The following is a 15091-nucleotide window of genomic DNA, read 5'->3' on the forward strand; positions in this document are numbered from 1 at the left end:
AATCCGCCAATGAAAGTCAATGGGGCGAGAACACACAGACCAACAGTTTGACTTGCGAGAAATACGCACCGGTGTTCTATAGAAAACACAGTAATGTTTCTGCCTTGAAATGAGGTTTATTGTCCTAACAGAAAATGTGCAATCTGCATTCAAGCAAAATTTGACAGGTGCATAAGTATGGGCACCCTTATCATTTTCTTGTTTTAAATACTCCTACCTACTTTTTACTGACTTACTAAAGTACTTTATTTGGTTTTCTAACCTGATTGAGCTTTGAACTTCATAACCAGGTGTATGCAATCATGAGAAAAGCTACTTAAAGTGGCCGCTTGCAAGTTGTTCTCCTGTTTGAATCTCCTCTGAAGAGTGGCATCATGGGCTCCTCAAAACAACTGTCTAATGATCTGAAAACAAAGATTATTCAACATACTTGTTCAGGGGAAGGATACAAAAAGCTGTCTCAGAGATTTAACCTGTCAATTTCCACTGTGAGGAACATAGTAAGGAAATGGAAGAACACAGGTACAGTTCTTGTTAAGGCCAGATGTGGCAGGCCAAGAAAAACATCAGAAAGGCAGAGAAGAATGGTGAGATTAGTCAAGGACAATCCTCAGACCACCTCCAGAGAGCTGCAGCATCAACTTGCTGCAGATGGTGTCACTGTGCATTGGTCAACTATACAATGTACTTTGCACAAGGAGAAGCTGTATGGGAGAGTGATGCGAAAGAAGCCGTTTCTGCAAGCACACCACAAACAGAGTCGGCTGAGGTATGCAAAAGCACATTTGGAGAAGCCAATTTCTTTTTGAAAGAAGGTCCTGTGGACTGATGAAACCAAGATTGAGTTATTTGGTCATACAAAAAGGCGTTATGCATGGCGGCCAATAAACACAGCATTCCAAGAAAAACACTTGCTACCCACAGTAAAATTTGGTGGAGGTTCCATCATGCTTTGGGGCTGTGTGGCCAATGCCGGCACCGGGAATCTTGTTAAAGTTGAGGGACGCATGGATTCCTCTCAGTATCAGCAGATTCTTGACAATAATGTTCATGAATCAGTGAAAAAGTTGAAGCTACGCAGGGGATGGCTCTTTCAGCAAGACAATGATCCAAAACACCGCTCCAAATCTACTCAGGCATTCATGCAGAGGATCAATTACACTGTTCTGGAATGGCCATCCAGTCCCCAGACCTGAATATCATTGAACATCTGTGGGATCATTTGAAGAGGACTGTCCATGCACGGCGACCATCAAACTTAACTGAACTGGAATTGTTTTGTAAAGAGGAATGGTCAAAAATACCTTCATCCAGGATCCAGGAACTCATTAAAAGCTACAGGAAGCGACTAGAGGCTGTTATTTTTGCAAAAGGAGGATCTACTAAATATTAATGTCACTTTTCTGGTGGGGTGCCCATACTTATGCACCTGTCAAATTTTGTTTGAATGCAGATTGCACATTTTCTGTTAGTACAATAAATCTCATTTCAAGGCAGAAACATTACTGTGTCCAACAGTTATTAGATATATGAAACTGAAATAGCTGTTGCAAAAAAAAAAATTTTATAAAACATTAAGCTTAAGATTAATAGGGGTGCCCAAACTTTTTCATATAACTGTATTTATGTCAGTGAGACACACATATATCTAGCGCTGTATCAAATATAGATATTTATATATATATATATATATATATATATCTATATTTGATACAGCGCTAGATAGCTTAAAAGCCGGTAATTCAATTGCAGGCTTTTGCTATCTCCTTCCCAAACCCGACAGGATATGAGACATAGTTTACATACAGTAAACCATTTCATATCCCTTATTTTTTAACATATTCCTCACTAATAATGTTCCAAGTGTCTGTGTGCAAACTTTGGGGGCTCTAGCTATTAAAATAAAGTGTTAAATCACGGAAAAAATTGGCGTGGGCTCCTGCGCAATTTTCTCCACCAGAGTCGGAAAGCCAGTGACTGAGGGCAGATATTAATAGCCTAGAGAGGGACCATGGTTATAGGACCCCCCCCCCCCCCTGGCTAAAAACATCTGCCCTCAGCCACCCCAGAAAAGGCACATTTGAAAGATGCGCCTATTCTGGCACTTAGCCTCTCTCTTCCCACTCCCGTGTAGCGGTGGGATATGGGGTAATAGAGGGTTAATGTCACCTTGCTATTGTAAGGTGACATTAAGCCAGGTTAATAATGGAGACGCGTCAATAAGACATCTATCCATTATTAATCCAATAGTAGTAAATGGTTAATAAAACACACACACATTAGGAAAAAAAGTATTTTATTGAAATAAAGACACTGGGTGTTGTAATAGTTTATTATACTCTCAATCCAGTTGAAGACCCTTGTCATCTGAAGCAAAGTTAAAATAAAAAATCAACAATATCCCATACCTTCCGTCGTTCAGTCTTGTCCCACGCTGTAAATCCATCTGAAGGGGTTAAATAATTTTACAAGCAGGAGCCTGCTAACGCAGCCGCCCCTGCCTGTAAAAACTGGGGAATGAATGGAAAGCAGGGGAACATAGCTACCTAGACTTGTGGTGCTGTGCCCCCTGCTGGTAGAACCTCAGATGAACTGAAGCGTGAGAAAATATTCAGAAAAATTCCCACGCTCGAGTTCATCTGAGGTTATGCCAGCAGTGGCAGGTGTGTGCCTTTCCAATTCAAGTCCTATCAGTTTAATTAAACACAGTTGGACTCCAATGAAGGAGTAGAACCATCTCAAGGTGGATCACAAGGAAATGGACAGCATGTGACATAAATATGAGTGTCTGAGCAAAGGGTCTGACTAATTATGACCATGTGATATTTCAGTTTTTCTTTTTTATTAAATTTGCAAAAATGTCTACATTTGTTTTTTTCAGTCAAAGTGTACATTAATGCGAAAAAATGAACTTTTTTTGAATTTATTAAATAGCTGCAAGGAAACAAAGAATGAAAATTTAAAGAGTTCTGAATTCTTTCCATACCCACTGTATGTGCAGGCTCATATGGTTTAAAAGGGGGATGTTAGCATACTTAATTCTGCTCAATATTAAGTGATATGTAACGGGCTAATACATGAAGATATTTCAGTACAATATGACCATCATCAGTATACTCTATAGGAGGTTAGAATGACAATTGTCATGTCAACAATTTAATATGTATAAGGGAAATCAAAAGCATTGAGAAAAATGTAAACAAAATTTGTCATATAATGTGATAATTTCAAATTGTAAAGGAAAATCTACAGTCAAGTCAATATATCTTAAACATATAGCTAAAATGCACACATAGGGCTAACCTACCAGATTGCACAGATCAAGGGAGAGGAGTAAGGAGAGATAGGACCCAATGTTCTATAAGATATGAGGCATGAGAAATACACATGAGTAATATAGAGTTAAGTGATATCACCACTGAATAGGTGGAAAGCGCATAAAGAACCTACCCAGGTTAGTACAGGAAGAGGTATGGCATCACTGGATGGAGGTTCAGCAGCGGTCAGAAGCAGATAAGACAAAGTCAGAAGGCAGAAGCGAGTCCGAATATGAGCCAAGTCAGGAACCAGAGAATCAAACAGACAAACAGGGAAACACTGGGAAAAGGGCAGACAGAGGGAGTCAACAGACATGGGGCAAGTCAGGGATCACAGCAGGACAAATCAAGAGCTACCAGGGTCAGGTTCACATGCAGAAGGCAGAACTATAGCTGACACCGCCAGCAGGATGCATGGGAGCTAAATAGCAAACCTGAAACCAGAATAAGGCAGAGTAAAGTTAACCCTTGACATGATCCACCTGGAAAAAGGGCAGACAGGATTAAAACCCTGGAATGGATCATGACAGGGATATATCAGAATATGGGGATATCTATATGAAGGCAAGTAAATTATAATCTTTATTTAGGCCTTTTGGAGCCAGAACTTGAAGCTCATGTATCCAAAAGGCCTCCCTATATTTAAGATGGCGTATACGGTCACCACCTCATCTCAAAGGAGGGATGTGCTCAATAACTTTAAATTTTAATTGTGAGACATTGTGGCCTACTGAGACAAAATTATGAGGTACACGTAGGAGGGTATTTTTGCATCTTATAGTTGACTTATATTTTGATATCATGTCTTTAATAGGCTGAGTGGTATCTCCTATGTATAGGAGGCCACACGGACATTTAATCAGGTACACTACATAGAATGGGTCACAGGTGGTGAAGTGTCTAATGGGATATCGTTTGCCAGTAAAGGGGTGGTGGATGTAGTTACCCTTTAGGACATTGTTACACTGGTGGCACTGTAAGCACAGAAAAGTGCCAGATTTTGGAGTCTGTAAGTAACGTTGTTTGCTGGGTATGCGTGTAGTGGCAAAATCCGCATGTACCAGACTGTCTCTCAAGTTAAGGGCACATTTGAAGCATGGGAGAAATGGTGATTGGAATTTTGTTATCTATGGATATGCTAATTGTAAAATGTTCCAATATTTTTGAATGAATGGATCTATGTATACTGTAAGCAAATGGATGGTAGGAATTAACAAATGGAATTCTGTTTGCAATCGGAGGGCATAGTGATGGATCAGATGTGACTGCTTGCTGTAATATTTCTGAAGGGTAACCCCGTTCCATAAATATAGAGTGCATTTCCCATAGTCGTTGTTTACATAGAAAAGGGTTTTTTACAATGAGTTTGCCGCCTGTGAATTGTGATTTTGGAATGGATTTAACCATAGCTGATGGATGTAGACTAGAAAAATGTAATAAACCATTACGATCTGTTTAGTTTGGCGTAAAAGTCAGTCGATAACTGTTCCTGTTTATCCTAAAAAATCATGGTATCTAAAAAATTGATCTGATGTTTGACAAAAGTCATGGTAAATCGAAGCTCGGGTCTAGAGGACTTTATTACACTGAAAAATTAATTGAGAGTATTCAATTGGCCCCCGCATATGCAAAAAATGTCATAAATAAAGCTTTTCCATATAACGGAATGCTCCTAAAAAAGTGTATTGGAATATACCACCTGTTCTCGAAATGATGACATATAGCACTTGGGGGGGGGGGGCACATTGGAGCCCATGGCCATACCTTGAATTTGAAAAAAAGAAAGAATCCTGGAAAGGAAAATAGTTTTTAGTGAGAATAACTGTGAGTAATTCTAAACAGAATTCAGTCACCTTTGGGTTGATCTGTGACTGTAGTAGCAGATCTTGTACCACACAAATTCTTTTAGTATGAGGAATGGATGTATATAAGTTATTAACATCCACTGTTACTAGAAAAGCATCAGAGGGAATAGGTCGCAGATCAGAAATATTTTTCAGAAATTATCTTGCATCCAGGAGAAAAGAAGTGAGTATTTTTTTCTACAAAAATGGACAGAGGTGAAAACAGAGAGTATGTGGATGCAACGATGGGACGACCAGGGAGATGTTCTAGGGATTTATGGATCTTGGGTAAAATATAAAATAATTGAGTAATGGGATGTTTATAAGCTAGGAATTCACAAGTTGTAGTATCAATAACTCCAATAATAGTATATTTCTTTCTCAAAGACAGTGGAGACTAACTTACTGAACTCACGTGTTGGATCATAAGTAAGTTTGGTGTAGACCAGATTGTCATTGAGTTGTCTCTGTACCTCCAATAGATAGTCAATTCTATCCACGACCACAATTGCTTTGCCTTTATCAGCTGGCTTAATAATCACATTTTTATCATCCTTCAGAGATCTAAGAGCCTGAATCCTAAAGTAGAGAGATTAGATCTATAGTGAAGTTTACACTTATTCATGCTGGAATGGAGATCCTGAAAAATTTTATCGATGAAGCCTATCAACGTCTCTAAGGCATGGCTTCCCTGTGGTGGGTGGTAGGTTCATTTGGATCATAGTCCTAAACTTTCTGTAGTAATAAGGGGCTCACAAGTAGTGGTAGAAGGGACAGGTAATGATGTTTCTGAAAAATGGGCTTTAAGTCTTAATATACGATAGAACATTTGTAATTCCATATCCAATGTGAAATATTTATATCTATACATAGGGCAGAAAGATAAAATCCTTTCTAATACAGATAGCTGAGCAATACCTAGGGAACGAGAACTTATATTTATGACCAATGATGGTGTACCTGTGGACGGGTCACACGTATTGAGTCGTTTTTTTCTCTTATATTGTCCACTTCAATGGGTCCTCTTCGTCCGGGCTGACATTTGCATTGCCCTTGAAAACAAGAACAGTTTGTAAGTGGACCCCTCCTGACTGTTTTGGTATCCGAAGTAGTTGGTTCAGAGGATGATCTGTTGAATCTGGGATAGTTTCTTCTGGGTAAATATCTGTCCTGTCATTTATACACCTTGTCTTGCTCACAGTCTTCAGAATCTCTTAAAAATGTGATACTTTTTCTATTTTAAGTGTCCAGATGATGTTGATCGATAACAGTCTTGATCTTGTTTTTGAGAGCATTCATTTCGTCCACAGAGTTAGTGGAAGATAACTGTGTCCTCTCTAGTTGATGTAATTGACTTATATAAGTGGTCTACCATTAGTCATCAAATCAAAAGAGCATTTGTTTAGTAGCTGTTCAAATTTCTCTCCCTCCTCCTTTCCCTTGAGCTGTAGTCTGGTAGGTTAGCCGTATTTGTGCATTGTAGTTATATATTTAAGATATATTGACTTGGCTGCAGATTTTCCTATACATTGAGAAATTATCACATTATATGACAAATTTTGTTTAGATTTATCTAAATGCTTTTGATTGAACTTGGGTAGATGGCAGCTCACCCCCTAGGGACGGGTAGCCGGGATGGCCCGAAGGAACATATAGTAGTTGCAGGCAAGTGCTGTAAGAACAAGGGAACCATGGATGCAGACAGGACTGGCTGATGTACAGATGAGCACTGACAGGTGCGACTGGACCGGCTGACGTAGAGACGAGAACTGGCAAGTGCAGCTGGAACGGCTGACATAGAGATGAGCACTACCAGGTGCAGCTGATTCGGCTGACGTAGAGATGAGCACTGGCAGGTGCAGGCTGGACCAGCTGACATAAACAGACAGGTGGGCATGGCTGATAGGTCGATGGGCATGGTTGATAGACAGGCAGACGTACAGGAATAAGAGCACTGGAATGTGAGAACTAACAAGAGTGTAGGAACAAACTTACAACGTTGCATAGGCACCACCCTGATGGGTGTGCCTTAAATAATGATCTTCTACCAGTCATTGGCTGGGAACACTTTAGGACGGTGCACTGTCCCTTTAAAAAGAGGGGACCAAATGCGTGCCGTAAGCACAATGCCCGGGGCTCTGCGTTCAGCGCGTGCACCGCAGGAGTCAGCAGGCGAAGTAGAAAGTGAGGGACGGGAGCCACGGTGGTAAGTTGATGTCTCTGCCAGGGAAGAGGGGCAGCAGGCAGAGACGCCGGCGCTACATGATATAATGAATATTGTTATAAAATAATAATTTTAATTAATGTGTTCATATTAATACTGCACAAAACTAATTTCAGTCTATTGATGCGGGCTCTGCAACAGTCATGGCGTCTCATGTGGCCACTCAGGAAAATGAATCGCCCACTCTTGCATTATAGGATTAGTAAAGATAGGGTACCAAGCACTGCTGTTGAAGAACCAGGGTCAGAAGTACTGTATAGTTCATTTACATTTATTTTGCAAGGTAAAAATAAAAATTAAAAGCATCTTCAGAAAGGTGACCTGCCATGTAAATCACTCCATGTATCAGCATGCACAAAGGCCTTTAACAGATTTATCTATCTTAAATGGTCTTTGCAGCTCATCTCTACCAAATCGTAGCCTTCATCAGGCCTCATTTTGCTACCCGCAATGTTCTCTTGCAAGGCAAAGCCACACTGTAGTACCCCTTGTTGGATGTAAACTTAAATTTTTTTTTAAATATTACTAAATTGATTATTAAATTGTACTAAAAGTTTTATTTGTGGTGTTAAAATAAAACGATGTCCCTGGCGCTACACCTGTAACAATAGGTTTGCAGCTGCAGAGAATTGTGCTCGTGCCAAATATTAAAAACATGAAAATATAAATAAATCTCAGAGCTCACTAGTATAAAATAAATATAAAATCTGAATTACAAGAAGCTTTAATAAGGAGAATTTGCACAAATGCGAGCAACTTGGAGCATAGATGGTCTTGAGGTGGCCTTAAAGCGTAATACTGGAGGCGATCCAAGTTTGTCATATTTGCCAATCGTCCATACTAACCCGTCTTATAAATCAAATCTATTGTAATAAATAAGCGCAAAGAGTTATTTATTTATATAACATTGTATTCATGTCATTCATCCATAATGGATCATGAGAATGGGATCTAGAGACAACTGCAGACTGAAAAAGTAGACACTATTAAAATATGAAGCTGACATTTCCCATACCATGTATACTTCCCACTCTCAATAGTGATGGTAGAATGATGAATCCAGCCGACTTCTTCATCAATATTTGTCTCTCTCAATTAACAGCTTGGTATAGAGCAACATTATGAGCTGGGGAAGTATCTGAGGAAGAGGTATTCGGGATTTCTGAATGAAACGTACAGTAGGAATGAGGTAAATACACCCACGCTTCCCGAAATAACCATATGCTTTTAATGTTCCTGGTAAATTAAACTACGTTATATCGAATGCAAAAATAAAATTTAGTATGTGGCGCCCCAGGGTCCTGGTCGTCGCAGTGGTTTTGCTTTCCTCTTGGGGAGAGTGATGCTATGTTTGGAGGCAAAGAATGATAACTGCATCCAGGTACCACAAGCATGAAACACATTTCACACTCCAGGCCACCAGGGGGAGCTCCTGACCCTATTTATTAGGTCATTCCCCATATATACATATATATAACTGGTAGTCTGTAGGGACAGTTAGTCAGTTCCAGACCAGAGTCTCAGGAGGATGGAGGGTAAAAGGAGTTGTGCATGCCCTCAGAGCTGCAGCTCCCAGAAAGAGACATTGAAAGGCAGAACTGTATTACAGTGAGCGTGAAGGAAGTTGAAGCAAAGGAGAGGATACCAGAAGGGGACCAGCCCCGCTCAAGCTGTCTCCTTCTGAGGCGCAACATCCTGGTAGCTGGAACACCGAGGGAGTAAGGACCTTTATGCTTTACTTCAGAGACAGCTAATTGCGGCAGGACAGCTAATTGCAGGTTACCTGTCCGCACCTACACCCAGGAGGCACGGTGACACCTACAGAGCCGGGTTATCTAAGAGACCCTATAAACAGGCTCAAGTCACCAGTCATACAGGTATTGTCCTATCCTATATGGGGGGACAGAGAGCGCGAAACATCGCATCTGTGAGACCCTTATGTGAACCCATAGGCAGTAAGGGACTACACCACCGCAGCGCAAAGGAAGGCTACTGATTTCCACCTGGATAAGGTAACTCTGGACTTGCCTCCAAACCGGCCGAACTCTGCCTACCCTGTGATCTGGTGCCCTGGACTGTGGATGCTGAAGTCTTCAGTAAAGGTAAAGAGACTGCAACCTTGTGTCCTCGTTCTTCACTGCGCCATTCACCATAGCACCACTTACATACTGGGAAGCCCTGGGGATACACTTCACCTGTGGGAAGGTATACCATCTAGCTGCCATAACATGAACCCAGCGGACCCCTTAAAGCAGCGTCGGTCACCCTGACTGAATACCACAGGTGGCATCACGAACATTCCCCTAAAAGACCTTTCCCTTTTACATGGATGTCCCAGGGCCACGGACCAGGTCAGCCACCGTGACATCCCCCTGTGAACCGAAGTACCCAGTACCGAGTATCCCACTGCCCTTGGGGGGCGATCCAAGTACACAGAAAGTAAACCTTTGAAAATCATACAGTACTTGCACAGAAAATTGGCAAAATGTTTGGATGCATTGAAGTCAGTCCAGCTATCAGCTAATGCAAACTGTATACACGCAGACATGTGACTGCCCGCTTCAGTAATACTGTATAGTATGACTGCACATTTTACTCTCAAATATGGACAACCCCTTTAAGAAAGTCTCTTCAATCAATCAAAGAAAGCTACAGCTACCATACAAGAAATGTAAATGGATTATAAATTAGTTTTATATTGATGACTTATACTTTAAAGGGAATCTGTCACTGGGTTTTTGCTACCCCATCTGAGAGTAGCATAATGTAGGGGAATCTCAGTGATATGCCACTTACTGGGCTGTTTGCTATCATTTTGATAAAATCCCTGTTTTCTCTGCTGCAGATCTAGCAGTTCTCTGAGTGCAGAGCTCTGTATAACCCTGCCTACACCACTGATTGGCAGCTTTCTGTCCATGCACATTGTATGTTGTAAGCCACCAATCAGTGGTGGAGTCGGGGTTATACAGAGCTCATGAAAAAGCTTCACTGCCTGGCAGCAGGTTTACTCGTCCTCTAATGATAATCTGCTAATAAAACAGTGATTTTGTCAAAATTACACTAAGCAGCCCAGCAAGTGATACATCCCTGGAATCAGGGTCTCGGTCTCTACATTATGCTGCTCTCAGATTAGGTGGCAAAAACCTGCTGACAGGTTCCCTTAATGAAATACTTCCATTTTTTTATTACTTAAACCTGTGTACATGTTAGGGTATCGTAGTGTCAGTGTGTTAATATACTCAGTGATTGTCATCTTCCCTGGTTTCTAGCGCCACTCTTCAGAGTCACGTGACGATGATTCCGACCAACCCGATCATACAGCACTCTATGTGTGAGCCAGAATTCACTATTACAATATAATTTTGGGCGCTCCATAGGCTTACATGGGAATATCCACTTCTAGCTCACACAGAGACCAGTGTAAGCAGACGTCAGATCACAGCTGACACACGTACGCTACATTTACACAGATTTAGGGAAACAAAAAAGATAGGCCATTTTATATGTTTGTTGTAGACCAGCATATTGAACACCCAACGACCAGCTATTATCACCTTAGGCAGCAAAGGTATTTAAATCTGAATGCCACAGCTCTGTGGCCTTTGCCGGCTACTGACGATCGTCTCCTATTCTTTTTAATAAGAGCTCATCTGCCGTAATCAACAGTGACCACTAAACAGCTGGTCATTGGGGGTGTTGGGAGTCAGATAGGCCATCATTATAATAGGGCATGATAGGGGGTGTTGTTATGAACTGGTGGTTTAGGAGCAACATGGGACGAGCTCTGAAGGAGGTGGTACATGTACTGACCGCAGTCCCTAAGCTCAACACAACACTAGAAGTAGCCGTGGGATGCTCCGTGTCACTCCCTAGGCACCTCGTCACAGCCTGAGAATTAACTACCCCTAAAGATAGAAACAGGAAAACTATCTTGCCTCAGAGAAAATCCCCAAAGGATAGATAGCCCCCCACAAGTAATGACTGTGAGTGGAGAGGGAAAAGACATACACAGAATGAAACCAGGATGTAGCACAGTAGGCCAGTCTAGCTAGATAGATAGGACAGGATAGAATACTGTGCAGTCAGTATTAAAAACTACAAAAATCCACACAGAGTTTACAAAAATCTCCACACCTGACTAAAGGTGTGGAGGGTAACTATGCTTCCCAGAGCTTCCAGCTTAACTGAATTAATCCATACTGACAAGCTGGACAAAACATAGAATGCACAGAACGAATAAGTCCACAACAAGTGGACAGAAAAGAGCAAAGCAAGGACTTATCTTTGCTGAACAGGTCAGGATATCAGGGAAATCCAACCAAAGATGTGAATCCAACCAGGAACCATTGACAAGTGGCACTGGCTGAAGGGAAGAGCCAGGCATAAATAGCCGAGCAGAAAGACAATCGGTGGAAGCAGCTGCAGACTGCTAAATCCAAGGAGCAGCCATTCCACTTAAAACCCCCGGAGGGAGCCCAAGAGCAGAACTCACAAAAGTGCCACTTACAACCACCGGAGGGAGCCCAAGAGCGGAATTTACAACAGTACCCCCCCCCTTGAGGAGGGGTCACCGAACCCTCACCAGAGCCCCCAGGCCGATCAGGACGAGCCAAGTGAAAAGCACAAACCAAATCGGCGGCATGGACATCGGAGGCAACAACCCAAGAATTATCCTCCTGGCCATAACACTTCCACTTGACAAGATACTGAAGCCTCCGCCTCGAAAAACGAGAATCCAAAATTTTCTCAACCTCATATTCCAACTCTCCCTCAACCAACACCGGGGCAGGAGAATCAACCGAGGGAACAACAGGCACCACATATCTCCGCAACAAAGATCTATGGAAAACATTATGAATGGCAAAAGAGGCTGGAAGCGCCAAACGAAAAGACACCGGATTGATAATTTCAGAAATATTATAAGGACCAATAAACCAAGGCTTAAACTTAGGGGAAGAAACCTTCATAGGAACATGACGAGAAGACAACCAAACCAAATCCCCCACACGAAGCCGGGGACCAACACACCGACGGCGGTTAGCAAAACGTTGAGCCTTTTCCTGAGACAACGTCAAATTGTCCACCACATGAGTCCAAATCTGCTGCAGCCTGTCCACCACAGAATCCACACCAGGACAATCAGAAGGCTCAACCTGCCCCGAAGAAAAACAAGGATGAAAACCAAAATTACAAAAGAAAGGTGAAACCAAAGTAGCTGAACTAGCCCTATTATTAAGGGCAAACTCGGCTAACGGCAAGAAAGCCACCCAATCATCCTGATCAGCAGACACAAAGCATCTCAAATAGGTTTCCAAGGTCTGATTAGTTCGCTCAGTTTGGCCATTAGTCTGAGGATGAAACGCCGAAGAAAAAGACAAATCAATGCCCATCCTAGCACAAAAGGCCCGCCAAAACCTAGAGACAAACTGAGAACCTCTGTCAGACACAATATTCTCCGGAATGCCATGCAAACGAACCACATGCTGAAAAAACAATGGAACCAAATCTGAGGAGGAAGGCAACTTAGGCAAAGGTACCAGATGGACCATTTTAGAGAACCGGTCACAAACAACCCAGATAACAGACATCTTCTGGGAAACAGGAAGATCCGAAATAAAATCCATGGAAATATGCGTCCAGGGCCTCTCAGGGACCGGCAAAGGCAAAAGCAACCCACTAGCGTGGGAACAGCAAGGCTTGGCCCGGGCGCAAGTCCCACAGGACTGCACAAAAGCACGCACATCGCGCGACAAGGAAGGCCACCAAAAGGACCTAGCAACCAAATCTCTGGTACCAAAAATCCCAGGATGACCAGCCAACACTGAACAATGAACCTCAGAAATTACCTTACTTGTCCATCTATCAGGAACAAACAGCTTCCCCACTGGACAGCGGTCAGGCTTATCAGCCTGAAATTCCCGAAGCACCCGCCGCAAATCAGGGGAGATGGCAGAAAGAATCACCCCTTTCTTAAGAATGCCGACCGGCTCAAGGACTCCAGGAGAATCAGGCGAAAAACTCCTAGAGAGGGCATCAGCCTTAACATTCTTAGATCCCGGAAGATACGAGGCCACAAAATCAAAACGGGAGAAAAACAGGGACCATCGAGCCTGTCTAGGATTCAGCCGCTTGGCCGACTCGAGGTAAATCAGATTCTTATGATCAGTCAAGTCCACAACGCGGTACTTAGCTCCCTCAAGCCAATGTCGCCACTCCTCAAACGCCCACTTCATAGCCAACAACTCCCGATTGCCGACATCATAATTGCGTTCCGCAGGCGAAAACTTTCTGGAAAAAAAAGCACACGGTTTCATCAAAGAACCATCAGAATCCCTCTGAGACAAAACGGCCCCTGCCCCAATCTCAGAAGCGTCAACCTCAACCTGAAAAGGAAGATAAACATCCGGCTGATGCAACACAGGGGCAGAAGTAAATCGGCGTTTAAGCTCCCGAAAGGCCTCAACAGCCGCAGAGGACCAATTCGTCACATCAGCGCCTTTCTTCGTCAAATCAGTAAGGTGCTTAACCACACTGGAAAATTTGGCAATGAAACGGCGATAGAAATTAGCAAAGCCCAAAAATTTTTGAAGGCTCTTCACAGATGTGGGTTGGATCCAGTCATGAATAGCTTGGACCTTAACAGGATCCATTTCCATAGACGAGGGAGAAAAAATAAAACCCAAAAAAGAGACCTTCTGAACTCCGAATAGGCACTTAGACCCCTTCACAAATAAAGCATTATCACGAAGGATCTGGAATACCATCCTGACCTGCTTCACATGAGACTCCCAATCATCGGAAAAAATCAAAATATCATCCAAATATACAACCATGAATTTATCAAGATAATTGTGGAAAATATCATGCATGAAAGATTGGAACACAGATGGAGCATTAGAGAGCCCGAATGGCATCACGAGGTATTCAAAATGGCCTTCGGGCGTATTAAATGCAGTTCTCCATTCGTCACCCTGTTTAATACGAACAAGATTATATGCCCTTCGAAGGTCAATCTTAGTAAACCAACTAGCCCCCTTAATCTGAGCAAACAAATCAGAAAGTAAAGGCAAGGGGTATTGGAATTTGACCGTGATCTTATTAAGAAGACGATAATCTATACAGAGTCTCAAGGAGCCATCCTTCTTAGCAACAAAAAAGAAACCCGCTCCCAATGGTGACGAGGACGGCCGAATATGCCCCTTCTCCAAAGATTCCTTAACATAACTCCGCATGGCGGCATGCTCTGGCACAGACAGATTGAAAAGTCGGCCCTTAGGGAACTTACAACCTGGAATCAAGTTAATAGCACAATCACAGTCCCTATGTGGAGGAAGGGAACTGGACTTGGGCTCATCAAATACATCCTGGAAATCCGACAAAAACTCAGGGACCTCAGAAGAGGGGGAAGAGGAAATTGGCATCAAAGGAACGTCACTATGTACCCCTTGACAACCCCAACTAGTCACAGACATAGTTTTCCAATCCAGCACCGGATTATGTTCCTGTAACCATGGAAATCCCAGTACAACAACATTATGCAGGTTATGCAACACCAGAAAACGGCAATCTTCCTGATGTGCTGGAGCCATGTACATGGTCATCTGTGTCCAGTACTGAGGTTTATCCTTGGCCAATGGTGTAGCATCAATGCCCCTCAAAGGAAAAGGGCTCTGCAAAGGCTGCAAGGAAAAACAACAGCGCCTGGC

General features: G+C 42.5%; 1 protein-coding gene across 1 annotated transcript in view; it reads left to right on the top strand.

Moving 5' to 3' along the window:
- The window catches only part of ACP3 (acid phosphatase 3), a 108950-nt gene that overhangs the window by 29740 nt on the left and 64119 nt on the right, over positions 1-15091 (top strand). Inside the window, exon 3 of the mRNA XM_069730084.1 lies at positions 8488-8574. Within this exon, the coding sequence (XP_069586185.1) occupies positions 8488-8574 (87 nt within the window). The remainder of the gene's footprint in view (positions 1-8487; positions 8575-15091) is intronic.

This window comes from Ranitomeya imitator, chromosome 6 (assembly GCF_032444005.1).
Source record: "Ranitomeya imitator isolate aRanImi1 chromosome 6, aRanImi1.pri, whole genome shotgun sequence".
NCBI lineage: Eukaryota > Metazoa > Chordata > Amphibia > Anura > Dendrobatidae > Ranitomeya > Ranitomeya imitator.